We start from the raw sequence: 18,277 nt of genomic DNA on the forward strand, positions 1-18,277 counted from the left end.
TTTTTTAAAATGTTCTTTAGGATTACTAATTTAATTGCCAATTGAATTATTGCAGCAGATTTATATGATTAAAAGTTAGCAGGGCAGTGCAGTTGTTAGCACTGTTACCTCACAGCAAAAAGGTTTTGGTTTCAAACCTTGCGAATGACCAGGGCCTTTCTGTGTGGAGTTTGCATGTTCTCCTTGTGCCTGCATAGGTTTCCTCCAGGTGCTCAGGTTTCCTCCCACAGTTCACAGACATGCAGATTAGGTTATCTGGCTGCTCTAAATTGCCCATAGGTGTGAACGTGAGTGTGAATGTTTGTTCATCTCTGTGTTAGCCCTGTGATAGTTTAATGATCTGCAAGGGCGTACCCCAACTCTCACCCAAAGTCAGCTGGGGATGGCTCCAGCTTCTTTCATGACCCTCAGTGGATAAGTGATATAGATAATGAATGGATAGATGGATGAATTACACCTAGTCACCTAGTCTTAAACCTCCCTATAACCTCAGCTCACCTAGTCTATAACCTCCCTCATTCCTCCCACGTTACCCCTCTTCTTGCCACATATTGTGATATATGGTGAAAGTAGAAAGGAGGTTGAGCTGGGTTTAGAGAGATGGAGGTATGCATTGGAACGAAGAGGAATGAAGGTGAGCAGTAGCAAAACAGAATACATGTGCATCAATGAGAATGGGGATGTGGGGATGAGAATGTAGTGAAGATGCAAGGAGCAGACGTAAAGAAAGTTGGTGAATTCAAGTACCTGGGGTCAACTGTGCAGGAAAATGGGGGCTGCGATAGTGAGGTGAGAAAGAGAGTGCAGGCAGGGTGGAGCAATTGGAGAAGGATTTCGGGAGTGATTTGTGATAGGAAAGTCCCAGCAAAAGTGAAAGGTAAGATGTATAAGACAGTAGTGAGACCAGCTGTGATGTATGGATTGGAGACCGTACCCTTAACGAAGAGACAGGAGGCAAAGTTGGAGGTGGCGGAGTTGAGGATGTTAAGGTTTGCGATGGGAGGTTGGACGGGATAAGGAACGAGCACATCAGAGGGACAGCACATGTGGAGAGCTTGGGAATTAAGCTAAGAGAGATGAGACTGAGATGGTATGGGCACATCCTGAGAAGAGATGCAGAGCATGTTGGAAGGAGAATGTTGAGGATGGAGCTGCCAGGCAAACGGAAACGAGGAAGGCCAAAGAGGAGATACATGGATGTGGTGAGAGAGGACATGAAAGTGGCAGGTGTGGTAGAGAAGGATGCGGAAGACAGGGAGAAATGGAGACGAAAGATCCGCTGTAGTGACCCCTAATCGGGAGCAGCCAAAAGAAGCAGAAGAAGAAGATGGTTGAATTACAGGTTAGCTAAAACTACTGACCTAACTTAATTCTATTTTTGGCTCCTTAGGATTGTTATCAGTAATAAAATATTGACATTAGGTGTAATAAAAAAGGCATTATGCTGACATCCAGTCTGTGATCTATGTGGTTTAGATGACGATGTACATCCATCCATCCATCCATCCATCTATCTATACCCTGCAGTATGTGCTGTGGCAGTATGTGCTGTGACAGGTCTACCGAGGACAGGTCTGTACACTAGGGGGAGCTATTTATATATGTAAACGTGTACCAATAACCCACATAACTAACAGCTAAATGGGCACTAAGTATAAAGGTATAGTCTAAGGTACAAGGAAACACATTTAAATGTTTAGTGTTAAACATTTGAATAGTTGTTATGTGGCTAGATCGCAAATGTTGTTCTATTGTGACTATAGTGCATATGGGTTTTACAACGCTATCCTTTTTTTTTTAAACTCTATATAAAGTAGTAAGTATATGAAGTCATCAGGAAGCCTTTTGAGGTTAGGCCTGTGTTAAAAGTAAAAAAAAACACTGCATGAAAAATTTTATAATTACTGTTAACATTACTGTGGTTAAATAAAAAGGGATCTGAAACAACAACAACAACAACAATAATAAAATGATTTCTTCTGGCTGAAGAAAGCACAGTTTTCACAGGTATAGGTGTTGTTTAGGTTTTTAGACACTGTGTTAAACACTTTATTAAACATTGTAAGTGTGCAGTTAGAGACTAAAGCTCATCTTCTTCAATGCACAATGTGTGTTAATCATCTGCTAGCCTTTATCAGTGTTTCTGAACACCGCATCAGGGTCAACTGGAGATTTGTGCTTACTGGAGTGTAAGTGTGCTTGCACCACACACTACCGCATTTCTCACTGCTACACTGAGAATAACTCATCATCCATACTATATCTGCTCAGCAGTGGTGTGTGGTGGTCCCTTTCTTTTTTTCAGTGCTGTGTAGTGCTGACTTACAGTGGTGTAGGAGATTGTGCTCCCACCTCACAAGATCCCCAGTTTGATCCTAAACAGGAGATATTGAAGAAGGTTCTGGGTTCAAGCCCAGTGGCTGACAGAGGGCCTTTCTGTGTGAAGTTTGCATGTTCTCCCTGTGTCCGCGTGGGTTTCCTCCGGGTGCTCCGGTTTCCCCCACAGTCCAAAGACATGCAGGTTAGGTTAACTGGTGACTCTAAATTGACCGTAGGTGTGAATGTGAGTGTGAATGGTTGTCTGTGTCTATGTGTCAGCCCTGTGATGACCTGGCGACTTGTCCGGGGTATACCCCACCTTTCGCCCGTAGTCAGCTGGGATAGGCTCCAGCTTGCCTGCGACCCTGTAGAACAGGATAAAGCGGCTAGAGATAATGAGATGATATATATATATATATATATATATATATATATATATATATATATTTTTTTTTAAACCAAATTCTAACAGAAAATGAGAGCGCCCAAGAGGGAAACCATATTTAGAAAACAAACCTGCTACAAGCTCATTTTTGGCTTTCTCCTGAAATGTTTTCTTTTATTTCATCTTCATCAGGGTAGTACCGTGTATTGGCCTAGTGGTTAGCGTGTCTACCTCGGGAGCTCGTGAGTTCTATTCATGGTTGGTTCATACCAAAGACCATTGTAAAAATGGTACCTACTGCTGTCTGGCAAGGCATGCTCCAATACAAATGTGAGTGGGGAATCAAACTCTTGTGGTTACCAGAGGATCAGCCCCCCACTGTAACCCTAGCTATGTGAGAGGCCAAGGGCTATGGAGATCAGCAACACATGGTGTGGGAAGGACTTTGATTTTTTTTTCATCAAGGTAGTAACTCGCTTTTGCTGTGAACACTGTCCTTATCGCTATTCATGCTGTAAAATTAAGAAAGAAAGAAAGAAAGAAAGAAAGAAAAGAAAGCACAACTTTATTCATCACACACTTGTGAAATTCCTCTCTGCATTTAACCCATCTGAAGCAGTGAACACACACACGTAAGCAATGAGCACACATACATACCCAGAGCAGTGGGCAGCCATGCTAACAGCCAGTGGCGGCTGCTGGTTTTTAAAACAGGGGAAGCCCATTTTACGCATTCATCGTAAAACCTGTAGGCCGGATATCAAAGCATAGAAAGGTGTGCTCCGTTAGCATAGTGAACTAGACAACCCTACCTAGTGGCAGAAAGTATTTTTGCTTGTACATTTCATGTTATAGTCTGGCTTGCCAGGCTAGTGCCTCATATCCTTAATCAAAAATATCAAACATCCAAAAATCACTGGCTATTCAACGAAGAGCCTTGAACATCATACCCTGATATGCAACACAGAGTCTTTAACACAACACCCAGCTGTGCAACACATCCTTGAACATCTTCTGCAACACAGTCTGGAAATTCATAACCAGGTAGGCTATGCAACACACAGAACCTTGAATATTATACCCAGGTATAACCTATAACACAGAGCCCACCATTCTCTTAACATTACTGAACAATATACACACTTCAGATTCATGAACATTACATGATGCACACTATTTATACACAAATTCTGCCCTCCACTCCTTTTCCAGAAAATGGTCTGTGACCCTGTCATACTAGCTGGTTGTGCTTTCCAGAGACTTCACCAATTTCTGTTAGCAGCTAGCACTGCAGATCCCAATAAGGCTCAAGCTAGCCTACAACCAGATTGAACTACAAATGAAATAAACGAGTGATTTCGCGAATGATCAAACTGATAGAATGGATGAAAGTTAACGGAGCACAACAAGTAATATTTACATTTATTTACAGAGTAATGTACAGAGACATCAATGAGAAGAAACGTTTATATGAAAAGAAAGTCGGACAGCACTTTGGCACACGACTACACTTTCTCGACATCCGCTGGGGACTGACTGATCATACTTCCGTGTTCCTCGCCGACGCCGAAGTACAGAGCCCGCCCTCCTCATGTCTTTCAAACACCACCTCCAATAATCCTTCATCAGCCCGGCTTCTTGTCCCTCCCACTGTCTCGTTTAGTCCCAGAGAAGCCCGGCTTCCCTGGAAGTGATGATTTTGTTGATTTTAACCAATAAGAACTAGCCAAAATTGGCTGTTCAGAGCCCTCTCATAGACTGCAATGGATACCCGGCTGCCAGCCATAGAGCCCATTGAAATAAGAAAGGTTACAGCCAGTGTTGCCAGATTGGGCGGTTTTAAGTGCATTTTGGCGGGTTTTGAACATATTTTGGCTGGAAAACGTCAGCAGTATCTGGCAACGCTGGTTACAGCCTGGCAGCAAAGGTGATTCTCGTAGCAAACTGCAAGTTCGTCAGACATCACTCAAATAAGTTACAGGATAGTTATGAACGTAAATACAATCTTGGGCATATATTATGTTATGCAAGTTATTGTTTTAATGAGAATTCAACATCGTAGATGCCGCAGTTTGGGGAGAGAATTTTAAGGGAAGCTCGGCTTCCCTTGTTGTCTCTGAGAAATCGCCCCTGCTAACAGCGCCCGGGGAGCAGTTCAGAGTTAGGTGCCTCGCTCAAGGGCACCTCAGCCCAAGGCCATCTCATATTAACCTAACTGTGTGTCATGTTAATGTTATTATACTGAGAAATGCGAAAATAAACATTGACAAAAAATTGCAAGTATGTTTGTTTTTGTTGTGAACGAGCGAGTCACCAAAGGTCTGTAATCGGGGTCTGGATTGTAGGATTCCGGACCGCTCATGAGCCAATCAGAGCGCACGATTTGATGGAAACCGGACTGTCAAAAAATAACATACTTTAATTTTTTTAGCGGTCCAGTTTCCATCAAATCCTGCGCTCTGATTGGCTGGCGAGCGGGTCCGTATCCTATGGTACAGACCCCAGTTACGGACCCCGGTTACGGACCTCTGGTGACTCGTTCGTTCACTACAACAACAAACATAGTAGCAATTTTTGTCAACATTTATCTTTTTTATAAGATTTATTTATAAGATTTTTATCAAAAATCTTATAAATTTTTGCCAGGATTTCTCAGCATAATAGCATTAATTTTACATCATGGATAGCGATAACGACAGTCTTCACAGCGAAAGCGAGTTTTACTACCCTGAGAAAGAAGAAATAAAAGAAAACATTTCAGGAGAAAGCTAAAAACCTGTAACTGTTGCTAACGCCTAGCAAAAACATGGCTGAATCCTGAATGACTCAATTTTGTATAAATAGGGGACTACAGGAGGCAAAATGTATTTTTTTCCTGCCATGGAAGTGCACTTGTATATCGAGGAGGAAGCCATTTGCATTACAGCCGTGAATGAGGATTCAAAATAGCATTAATTTTACAGCATGGATAGCGATAACGACAGTGTTCACAGCAAAAGCGAGTTTTACTACCCTGAGGAAGAAGAAATAAAAGAAAACATTTCAGGAGAAAGCTAAAAACCTCTAACTTGCTAACGCCGAGCAAAAACATGGCTGAATCCTGAATAACTCAATTTTGTATAAATAGGGGACTACATAGGCGGCAAAATGTAGTTTTTTCCTGCCATGGAAGTGCACTTGTATACCGAGGAGGAAGCCATTTGCATTACAGCCGTGAATGAGGATTCAAAATAGCATTAATTTTCCACATGGATAGCGATAATGACAGTGTTCACAGCAAAAGCGAGTTTTACTACCCTGAGGAAGAAGAAATAAAAGAAAACATTTCAGGAGAAAGCTAAAAACCTCTAACTCGCTAACGCTGAGCAAAAACATGGCTGAATCCTGAATGACTCAATTTTGTATAAATAGGGGACTACATAGGCGGCAAAATGTAGTTTTTTTTTTCCTGCCATGGAAGTGCACTTGTATACCGAGGAGGAAGCCATTTGCATTACAGCTGTGAATGAGGATTCAAAATAGCATTAATTTTACAGCATGGATAGCGATAATGACAGTGTTCACAGCAAAAGCGAGTTTTACTACCCTGAGGAAGAAGAAATAAAAGAAAACATTTCAGGAGAAAGCTAAAAACCTCTAACTTGCTAACGCTGAGCAAAAACATGGCTGAATCCTGAATGACTCAATTTTTTATAAATAGGGGACTACATAGGTGGCAAAATGTAGTTTTTTTTTTTCCTGCCATGGAAATGCACTTGTATACCGAGGAGGAAGCCATTTGCATTACAGCCGTGAATGAGGATTCAAAATGGTGGCTCGGTTTTCCCTTTCGGGTGCTCTCGTTTTCTGTTAGAATTTGGTAAAGAAAAAAATAAATATATTACTTACCAGCTTAAGGTCGGTCCGTATGGTGAAATACCGTGACCTCGGCCTTGAACACTGACCTCGGCCCAGAGGGCCTCGCTCAGTACTTTCAAGACCTCGGTCACGGTATTTCACGATACGGACTGACCTTAAGCTGGTAAATAACATATATGTATGTTATGGTATGTTTTGACAGGTTTGACTGTCAAAAATACATAAGGATGAAGCGAGTTCACCTAACAGGCTGGGTCAGTACAGCTAGCTATTTGGGAATATATGGTATATGGTATGGCGAGTTTATTAGTTTAATAAGTCTATTTAAAAAATCATTAAACAGTTTATTACTCTGCACAGATAGTTTTAATGGCCTAAGACGACATCCTAATCACATGGGTTTCCTTTAGCTAAAACCGTCTCATTGGCTGAGAGACACTGAAGACAGTTAAACCAACGTAGTGCGACGTCATGACGTCACGATGCAGCGTCCTCTCACGCGCTTTGCTTCTTTAAGTCTGGATTAAAGCGAGCTGAGAGTCGCACAGCAGCAGCTGGAGAGCCGGTTTATATTTATTTACCAACTTTCGCAATCTATATGTTTAGTGGATTTACAGCGTGTTATCTTTAAAATACAACATTTTTATTTGTATTTTTTTTTTAACACAATGTGGACTGAAAGCGGATCAGCAGCAGCCGGATTCCCATACAGCCTCGGATTATTTAGGATTTTTACTGCTTTTATTTTATCTTAAATCATTAGCAGATTATAGATTTGTGCTCCAGACAGAGATGTGGATGACTAATGAAGTGGCAGGGCGGCGATATAACGGGAAATAGCACATCCGCCCTGTATTCGGGGCATTAAACCAGCTCAAGTGCGGTATTTGAGCGTCATCGACTTTTTATTTCATCTTAACTCGTTTTTTTCTGCTGTCCATTCTCATAATTATTTGGTATTTTTGCTATTCAATCTTATTTTCAGCACAGTTGAGATGCCATAAAGCGTCTGACAGACTTTTATAAACTATTATAACCTGGATGTTTGTGTCACTGGAATCTCTGACCAGTATAATTTTTAAAACAAATTCTATAAATCAAAAAAGGTGAATATAATATAATATACCTGTTAAATGCAAGGGAATACAGATTTAGGGGGCCTAGTGTGATGTTAAATAGCTCAAAGTCTCAATTTCTGGCTTTACATTAACATCCAACGCCACATTTAACCTCTAAAAGTCTCAAGGTGTGTTCGAGACCATGGCAGGTGTGCCAGCGGAGGAGCCCATGCCGGGGTACATGCAGCTCTTGTCGACAGCCCCCAGTGTTATACTGGATGCCTATAGAAACTGTCAAGACTGTGGCATCAGTCTGTCCGTACAGACCCTGCTGGACCATGCATACCTCACACCTACAGAAATCATTCTCTTCTTCCTCTGCGTGGTGATGTGGACCAGTCTGAGATGGGCACTGACTTGTCATCTGTTTGTGGTATGTTATTGCATGGTCAGGTTTTGTCAGTGTGCCTGATATCCAATGCATAATTATTAATAAATGTAATGAAATGAATTAACAGAAGTGAGCAAATCTATAATGCCGCAATGCGAATTTTACTCGTATGTTGTATATGTCTTATACAGTATATCCCTTGCATTACTGATTCTTATAATTATTATTGTGGATATGTCAAAATATCGCCCGTACCCAGGTTGTCAGTTCAAGTCAGATTTATATGATTTAAAACATGAAGTGAACATTGTAAAATCAACAGATAAATGAATATGACTACAGTAAAAGAAAAGAAAACAAATTTTTAGTGACACATGCAATTCGAGATATAGGGAATGAATAAAATCATAATAAAACATTTTTAATTAATCAAGAAATAATAATTGTTCTGTAAATATGAAGTTTAAACACGCTCCTTTCCAGAACTGAATAATTTTGATAATTTAGGAGATTTTTCTGAAAAAATATGGCTCTTCTGAAGGCCATATTTAAATAAGAGTATGCTGCATGTTTTATGTTTTTCATTTTCATAGTGGTTTTTAAAATTGACAGTGCAATCATCAAAATTATTGGAAAGGATGTGAAGCACGATGGTGGTAGCATCATGTTCAGAGTTACTCTTGGTTTGGCTCTTGGAATTACGTAGAATTGCTTCTCTGACTAATCTCCTCTTCTCATGGTCACTGAGCTTTGGTAGACGGTCTCCTCTCGGCAGTCACTATATCTATGTGTCATATTCTTTCCATTTTTTATATAAGGGATTAAATGCTGTTGTGCACAATGTTCAAACATTGGGAGTTTTTTCTTTTGTTCCATATTATGAGCTATTTTGTAGACATCCATGACATCATGATTGTTTTGTTTTTGGCAGCATTGCTTATGTTGTTCTCATGGAGCAAAAGTTTTGTCTTTTATCACAATCACAATACACAGAACTGTCTGTTGCACTGGTCCAACTTGGGAAACATTTGCTGTTTATTTTGTGATTGCATTGTAAACTGTGACTAAAGTTTAGGCAGTTATTCTGCTTAATTAGTCTCAGGACATGCAAGATGATATGCACAAGTGCACATGCAGCAGAACTTCCTGAACATAGAGCACTGCTTCGCTAACTGTGTAGACCTGCAGGCAGAGAGCATCATGGGAGGATGTGGCAGTATATCAGCCCTTTTCATTCGACCATGACATGCATCTGCGTCCTTCATTTTGCACTCCATACGTGCGTGTTCACTTTCTCACTAAATATTTGAAAGGGTTCAGTAATGCTAGCCGGATGTCTAGCACTGCATCTTTATTAAACAGCACCCAAGCTGGAGAGAGTGAGCTTTGATACATGAGATTGTGTTGCAGATAGTGAGTGTGTATGTGGTTGTGTGTGTGTGTTTGTGTTTTTTTTTTTTTTTTGGGGGGGGGTAGTTCAAGGCTTCTCAATTTAACAAGTTATCTGGGCACTTTGACCAGTGTCTCAGTGGTTGCTCATAAGTCAGCAGTTATGATGTTTTGTCTTTTGTTGTAATCATCATCTTAGGAAGATAATACAGACAACACAAACCATTTTACAGTCATCTATATTGCTATGATTGTATAGATTTGTGTGTGTACTTTATAGATGCTATAATGTTCATTAATACCAGAATTATTTAACTGCTTTGTCTAATAGTTTGCCAATGTTGACTATATTTGGAATGGTACTGTATTAAAAAGGCAGAGGCTGCTGTGTGTTTGCTTGGGTATTACATATTTTTTTATTGTCGTTGAAGTCTGATAATCTTACACCTGTTGTCTGATAACAAAGTGAAAATGGCAATTTAAAAATTCAACCGATATTCTATGTGCGAAGTACATAATAATAATAATAATAATAATGTTTTGTTTATTGAGCATTTTTCTCATACTTCAGGCTACTTCATCCATCCATCCATCCATCCATCCATTATCTGTAGCTGCTTATCCTGTGCAGGGTCGCTGGCAAGCTGGAGCCTATCCCAGCTGACTATGGGCGAGAGGCGGGGTACACCCTGGACAAGTCGCCAGATCATCGCAGGGCTGACACATAGACACAAACAACCATTCACACTCACATTCACACCTACGGTCAATTTAGAGTCACCAGTTAACCTAACCTGCATGTCTTTGGACTGTGGGGGAAACCGGAGCACCTGGAGGAAACCCATGCAGACACGGGAGAACATGCAAACTCCACACAGAAAGGCCCTCGCCGGCCGCTGGGCTCAAACCGAGGACCTTGCTGTGAGGCAACAGTGCTAACCACTACACCACCGTGCCGCCCAGGCTACTTCATAATTACAAAAAACAAACACACAAAAATCAAGATATAAATGCAAAAAAAAATTATAAAAAAAGAAAACAAAAAGGTCAGACAAAAAGAGACGGATTCAAAATAGATAAAAATGGACAAAAAAATGAAAGTATAAAACAGCATAGACTGACAAAGATTAAAAAAAACACAGACAAGCAAAAAAAAAACCCAGGAGGGTAAAAACAAACAAACAAAAAAAAAACAGATGGAAAACAACAGACACTGGACATAGAAAACATACTGCAAGTGCTGTGGCAAGGAATCAAATTCATCTGCGCTCATTCGTAGCAGATCTCTGAATCCAGTTTATCGTCCATCTGTTTGTGTTGGAGGGTAAGGAAAAAGTATAGCACAATAATAACACTTCTATAAGAAATAGGGAAGTCACTTCTATAAGAAAAAGGGAAGTCACTTTATATGTAGCTCTGGTGTTCATCATCATTATCATTATTATTATTATTATTATTTTATTTTTTAAAATGTATTTAGAGAAAGTGGGATTTGGGGATTGGACACACTCGTCTGTGATTTTATAGTATGTGCACCTCACCTACAAGCACCTGTGTAGTGTGCACACCACTACCTCTACCAAATAAGCGTTGTATAGTGTGGGGAGGGCTGCGATTCTGAGGTTTTGAAAGTTGTGCAGTGTTCATTCAGCTGAAGCACCTTCCTTCCAATTGGAACACATGAGTAATGACTGTAATTTCGAGAGTCCATGTATTGAACATTGCAGTTTATTGTGTATAATCAATTCTTGGCATATGCCCCTATCTTGCTCTGGGTTTATCCAGTGCTCGGGAAGCTAAAATCAGTTTTGGTGACTCAGGTGTTAAAGGTTTGTGTATATTGCCCCAACAAATCCATCCAGATTGGTGGCCTTTAGATCACTGCTGTTTTGTCATTGTGTCATGAGTCTGGGGACACAAAGGGCAACTAAGGAACGTGCAAATGTCATAATCTGGTGGCTCCTAGCTGCTCATGTAAACATGAAGCATTTAAGTGGGTAAAAAAAGTTTTGTGGATCTTGATGGACACTTGATTTGAACCCTAATGCAAGGATTTGTATTCTCTGGACTGTTTCATGGAGCCAGATTGTTTTTAAATAACACGCTGAGCTACATAATTTCAGCAATAATGGCACATGAGAACATTCTCATGTCTGATTGGTTAGAAGGTGTTGAACAGTTTTTTTTTTTATAACAGCACCTCTGACAACAGTGCAGCTGCAAACCACAGATTTATATTAATGTGCTTATTCTAATATTTTATCATTCATACGGTGCGCATGCCACAGAAAGAGATTTTTAAAAAAACGTGATCAACATGCTGATATGGTGACGTTTTATATAAGGAGAAATGTGTTTACTTCACATTTATGGAAGGAATGTCTAATGTTAGTACTTTGTAATGTTCAGGGAAGCCATGGCCTAATGGTTTGAGAAGCAGTTTTGGGACCAAAAGGTTGCCAGTTTGATTCCTTGGACCAGCAGCAGTGGCTGAAGTGTCATTGAGCAAGGTATCTAAGCCCCAACTGCTCCCCAGGCTATTCTGGGTATGTTGTACGTTGCTCTGGATAAGAACATCTTATTATACTAATAAAAGCTAACTGTAACTATAAATGGATAAAAAGTACATGCCATTGTTTAATAAATAAAATTGTAATTGTTGGCCAATCACAGTGGTGGAAGAGAAATGAAATACTTCAGGACATGCTATTATTGGAAAATAATCACTTTTGGGGTGCTAACAGTAACTTCTTTATCACACCAACCATTCCTTATTTTCTGATAAAAGCATATTTATAGTTCCTACTCCCTAGATATTCGACAGATGGCCAAACATCGTTGCTTGGTTTGACTGATAACCCTCTGTTTTACTGCTATTGGAACACGGCATGGAATTTGCATTGAATTTGTTAGTGTAAAAAATATTTGTCCGTCTGGCTGTGGGATGACGGTGATGGAATTCAAGTGACTGGCTGAAAAGGTTGTTGATGCGTCTGCTATCTTCTTTCACTTCTGAATTTGGGGGAAAGTGTTTCTAAAGCAGACCATGCTAGCTAAATGCTTAGTTCCCTCTTTGAATGTATTAAAAAAGGTGCCCCGAGATTACCAAACATAAAACATGAGATGACCTGTAGTAACCTGTGTCATTTAGTGTGAAAGTCCACCGCAGATCACGCAGTTGTACATTTGTATTGATCTGTTGTCCTCAAATAGGTGGACTGCTACACAGATACCCTAAGATGTGGTTTACTGATTGTATTTTGTGATGTATCTTGTTTTCATACTAGACTAGATTTGCTTTTGAAACTTGAGAACCATTAATTAATTCATTCATTTTCTATACTGCTTATCCATTGTGGGTCGTTGGTGAGCTGGAGCCAATCCCAGCTGATATTATGCGAGAGGTGGGTACACCCTGTACAGGTAGTTTATCACAGAGGCTAACACAGACAGCAATTCATAATCATATTCACACTTATGGGCAGTGTAGTGTAGCCAGTTCACCTAATCTGCATGTCTTGTGGAGAAAAAACTGGAGCACCGGAGGAAACCCATGCAGGCATGAGGACAACATGCAAACTCCAAACAGAAAGGCCCCGGGTTTACTGGCAGATTTGAACCCAGAACCTGCTTACTGTGAAGTGGCAGTGCTGACCTCGTTTCCAGTCATTTGAAAGTAAAATATTGAAAAACCTTTAATGTTTTTGGCAGTTTAATCCTTGTTTGCAGAATTGCATTTACAGAAATTGAAAATGGGAGATGACTTGTAGTAACCTTTTGCCTTTCGTGTGATTGTCCACTCAAGCCCAGATTGTGTATTGTGTATTTTCCTGTATGAGTTGTCATTAGTAGATGGTGGTTTAATCTTACCTGTGGTTCCTTCAGCAAAATGCAAAATCCTTACTGCTTATAAACTAGCACCTGTCTATTTGCATGGCTTTTCCATGATGGGCACAAGTCGGAAAATCGCAATTGTGGAATCTGATACTCTGCATCTGTTGGTTACCTCTGTGCCACTGCCTGCCTGAAATTCTGATATGGTATAAAAAATTTTGCATTTTTTCAAATCTAGATCCAGCATTTTATTCTGTGACAGTGTGTAATGTGAATGTGACTACAGCAGCCTTAAAGGTGCACAGTGTAGGATTTCGGGGATCTATTAGCAGAACTGGAATATAGTATTCACATGTAAGTTTTCATTAGTGTATAATTACCTGTAACTATGAATTGTTTTGTTTTCTTAAGCTTAGAATGAGCCCTTTATATCTATAACCCCGATTCCAAAAAAGTTGGGACAAAGTACAAATTGTAAATAAAAACGGAATGCAATGATGTAGAAGTTTCAAAATTCCATATTTTATTCAGAATAGAACATAGATGACATATCAAATGTTTAAACTGAGAAAATTTATCATTTAAAGAGAAAAATTAGGTGATTTTAAATTTCATGATGACAACAACACATCTCAAAGTTGGGACAAGGCCATGTTTACCACTGTGAGACATCCCCTTTTCTCTTTACAACAGTCTGTAAACGTCTGGGGACTGAGGAGACAAGTTGCTCAAGTTTAGGGATAGGAATGTTAACCCATTCTTGTCTAATGTAGGATTCTAGTTGCTCAACTGTCTTAGGTCTTTTTTGTCGTATCTTCCGTTTTTATGATGCGCCAGATGTTTTCTATGGGTGAAAGATCTGGACTGCAGGCTGGCCAGTTCAGTACCCGGACCCTTCTTCTACGCAGCCATGATGCTGTAATTGATGCAGTATGTGGTTTGGCATTGTCATGTTGGAAAATGCAAGGTCTTCCCTGAAAGAGACGTCATCTGGATGGGAGCATATGTTGCTCTAGAACCTGGATATACCTTTCAGCATTGATGGTGTCTTTCCAGATGTGTAAGCTGCCCATGCCACACGCACTAATGCAACCCCATACCATCAGAGATGCAGGCTTCTGAACTGAGCACTGATAACAACTTGGGTCGTCCTTCTCCTCTTTAGTCCGAATGACACGGCGTCCCTGATTTCCATAAAGAAGTTCAAATTTTGATTCGTCTGACCACAGAACAGTTTTCCACTTTACCACAGTCCATTTTAAATGAGCCTTGGCCCAGAGAAGACGTCTGCGCTTCTGGATCATGTTTAGATACGGCTTCTTCTTTGAACTATAGAGTTTTAGCTGGCAACGGCGGATGGCACGGTGAATTGTGTTCACAGATAATGTTCTCTGGAAATATTCCTGAGCCCATTTTGTGATTTCCAATACAGAAGCATGCCTGTATGTGATGCAGTGCCGTCTAAGGGCCCGAAGATCACGGGCACCCAGTATGGTTTTCCGGCCTTGACCCTTACGCACAGAGATTCTTCCAGATTCTCTGAATCTTTTGATGATATTATGCACTGTAGATGATGATCTGTTCAAACTCTTTGCAATTTTACACTGTCGAACTCCTTTCTGATATTGCTCCACTATTTGTCGGTGCAGAATTAGGGGGATTGGTGATCCTCTTCCCATCTTTACTTCTGAGAGCCGCTGCCACTCCAAGATGCTCTTTTTATACCCAGTCATGTTAATGACCTATTGCAATTGACCTAATGAGTTGCAATTTGGTCCTCCAGCTGTTCCTTTTTTGTACCTTTAACTTTTCCAGCCTCTTATTGCCCCTGTCCCAACTTTTTTGAGATGTGTTGCTGTCATGAAATTTCAAATGAGCCAATATTTGGCATGAAATTTCAAAATGTCTCACTTTTGAAATTTGATATGTTGTCTATGTTCTATTGTGAATACAATACCAATTTTTGAGATTTGTAAATTATTGCATTTCGTTTTTATTTACAATTTGTAGTTTGTCCCAACTTTTTTGGAATCGGGGTTGTACATAAGGCGCAGGTCCGCTTCCATGGAGGCACCATGTTGCACCTTTTTTACAAGTGGCAATGTAAATCTGGGAGGAAGCACCAGAAAGAAGAAGAGAAGGATGACAAAGAAGAAGGATGACGAAGAAGAAAGGAAGGATGACGAAGAAGAAGAGAAGGATGATGAAGAAAATGAAAGGAAGGATGACAAAGAAGAAAGAAGAGGAATGAGTGTTTGTTGGTCCTGGCTAACAAGTTTGAGAACCCAAATTTTGAAAACTAGAGCCTCATGTTTATTATTTAGCATGAGAAAAAGCAAGGGAGAGTGAATGTAAGTGTTGGAAGTACACTACGGGCAAGTGATGGCCACCATACATTCTAATACGCACTTGGAAAGTGAGGAGTAACTTCTGGTTCCTCTCGAGGTTTCTTCCTCATGTCGTCTGAGGGAGTTTTTCCTTGCCACCATCGCCACAGGCTTGCTCATTGGGGATAGATTAGGAATAAAATTAGCTCATGTTTTAAGTCGTTCAAATTCTGTAAAGCTGCTTTGCGACAATGTTTATTGTTAAAAGCGCTATACAAATAAACTTGACTTGACTTGAGGAGTAAGGGAGGGGCATTCAGTTGGTTGAACCCTACATAGTGGACCTTTAAAGCACTGGCTTGGTCATTCCTGCACTGTGTCACAAAACACGGCAAACTCGGCTTTAAAACGAGCACTGTTGACTTTGCCCTTGAAACTTGTTACCTCGCCCGGGACGGAGTCCACCAGGGGGCGAGGTATTGTTTTCAGTCGTCTTTCTTTCTTTCTTTCTTTCTTTCTTTCTTTCTTTCTTTCTTTCTTTCTTTCTTTCTTTCTTTCTTTCTTTCTTTCTTTCATAATGATGTTATGGGAAAACAGCTATACCAGTCTTCATGAAACTTTCAGGATAGATGGGCATTGGTCTCAAATAGAACCTCCAAAATTTGGGGGGTCATCCGGTCAAGGTCAAGGTTTTTGTGGCTACTGCTTCATATAAAGGCAGTAGCCACTATGTCATCGTGCTATAAGAATGTAAGAGTGTAACAATCGCACAGTATGGTGTGAGAGCAGTACGGTGTGTTCTGATTGGCTGAGAGCAGTACAGTGTGTTCTGATTGGCTGAGAGCAGTAAGCAGTACAGGGTGTTCTGATTGGCTGAGAGCAGCAGAGAATCAGAATCAGAGCCATGTTTATTGGCCAAGTATGTTCATACACACAAGGTCAAGGTCACCAAAAAGTTCAAAATTTGTTTTTTCATGATATCTTCTTTCATATTCATCATAAGTGCTACCGGGCGAGGTTTGTTTTGCCTGGCGACACTTGGTTTGATTATGTTTTCATTGGCGCTTGAGGAATTTATATAGAAATTGTCTGTTCTTTTAGGCATGTTTGTTAGTTGTGTACTTTCTAAAGTGTATTATTCTTTCCAAATTTAATGATAAACCTGGGGGAAAAAGAGTTTGTGGCTCTCAAATGTCCTAAGTTTGACTGCTCACAATGCCAACTTATCATTGGCTGAGAGGAAAACTGTCCGGCTTTCATTACTTCCATCAATCAGAGCAACACTAGTTTGTATGTTGTATGAACCTGATCAGTAGAAAGAGGTTTTGCACTTTTGCACTTTTTCTTCAGGGTAGAGACACCCCAGTAAACTCTTTTCATTATCGAGTTCAAAAGTTGGAACAGTGCAATACAGATGACATTTAAAACAACATTTCAGAAAAGCGATCCTTCTGATGATTTCCTGGTACAGGTTATGGTCATGTAACCTATTAATGATCAAGCACAACTTGCATGGACGCTCCTCCACATCAAGCGCTCATAATAATGGAGTATCTGTAATGAGGTTGTGTACTGTGACTATTTATAGTGTGATGAGCATGTGTATATCATTGAGAGACGCCCATCTCTGTGAGTTATACAGAGATCCTGTGTAACTCAGTCATAATTACAACAGACATATGTCTGGAGTTCTAATCTAGAAACGAAAGGGGGTTGAGCTTTTTGTTTCTTTTTGGTTTTGTTATACAACCCCGATTCCAAAAAAGTTGGGACAAAGTACAAATTGTAAATAAAAATGGAATGCAATGATGTGGAAGTTTCAAAATTCCATATTTTATTCAGAATAGAACATAGATGACATATCAAATGTTTAAACTGAGAAAATGTATCATTTAAAGAGAAAAATTAGGTGATTTTAATTTTCATGACAGCAACACATCTCAAAAAAGTTGGGACAAGGCCATGTTTACCACTGTGAGACATCCCCTTTTCTCTTTACAACAGTCTGTAAACGTCTGGGGACTGAGGAGACAGGTTGCTCAAGTTTACGGATAGGAATGTTAACCCATTCTTGTCTAATGCAGGATTCTAGTTGCTCAGCTGTCTTAGGTCTTTTTTTGTCGTATCTTCCGTTTTATGATGCGCCAAATGTGAAAGATCTGGACTGCAGGCTGGCCAGTTTAGTACCCAGACCCTTCTTCTACGCAGCCATGATGCTGTAATTGATGCAGTATGTGGTTTGGCATTGTCATGTCTCCCTGAAAGAGACGTCGTCTGGATGGGAGCATATGTTGCTCTAGAACCTGGATATACCTTTCAGCATTGATGGTGTCTTTCCAGATGTGTAAGCTGCCCATGTCACACGCACTAATGCAACCCCATACCATCAGAGATGCAGGCTTCTGAACTGAGCACTGATAACAACTTGGGTCGTCCTTCTCCTCTTTAGTCCGAATGACATGGTGTCCCTCATTTCCATAAAGAACTTCAAATTTTGATTCGTCTGATTACAGAACAGTTTTCCACTTTGCCACAGTCCATTTTAAATGAGCCTTGGCCCAGAGAAGACGTCTGCGCTTCTGGATCATGTTTAGATACGGCTTCTTCTTTGAACTATAGAGTTTTAGCTGGCAACGGCGGATGGCACGGTGAATTGTGTTCACAGATAATGTTCTCTGGAAATATTCCTGAGCCCATTTTGTGATTTCCAATACAG

The 18,277-nt window shown here is 40.3% G+C and overlaps 1 protein-coding gene across 2 annotated transcripts in view; it reads left to right on the forward strand.

Moving 5' to 3' along the window:
- Positions 1-7,084: 7,084 nt before the first annotated feature.
- The window catches only part of cers1 (ceramide synthase 1), a 52,584-nt gene continuing 41,391 nt past the window's right edge, over positions 7,085-18,277 (forward strand). The window contains exons 1-2 of one of the 2 annotated variants that reach the window (XM_060941182.1): positions 7,085-7,668; positions 7,802-8,053. In XM_060941182.1, the coding sequence (XP_060797165.1) occupies positions 7,823-8,053 (231 nt within the window). In that variant the 5' untranslated portion in view covers positions 7,085-7,668; positions 7,802-7,822. Of the gene's footprint in view, positions 8,054-18,277 lie in introns of both variants that reach the window. The other variant, XM_060941181.1, reaches the window with a different exon arrangement.

This window comes from Neoarius graeffei, chromosome 15 (assembly GCF_027579695.1).
Source record: "Neoarius graeffei isolate fNeoGra1 chromosome 15, fNeoGra1.pri, whole genome shotgun sequence".
NCBI lineage: Eukaryota > Metazoa > Chordata > Actinopteri > Siluriformes > Ariidae > Neoarius > Neoarius graeffei.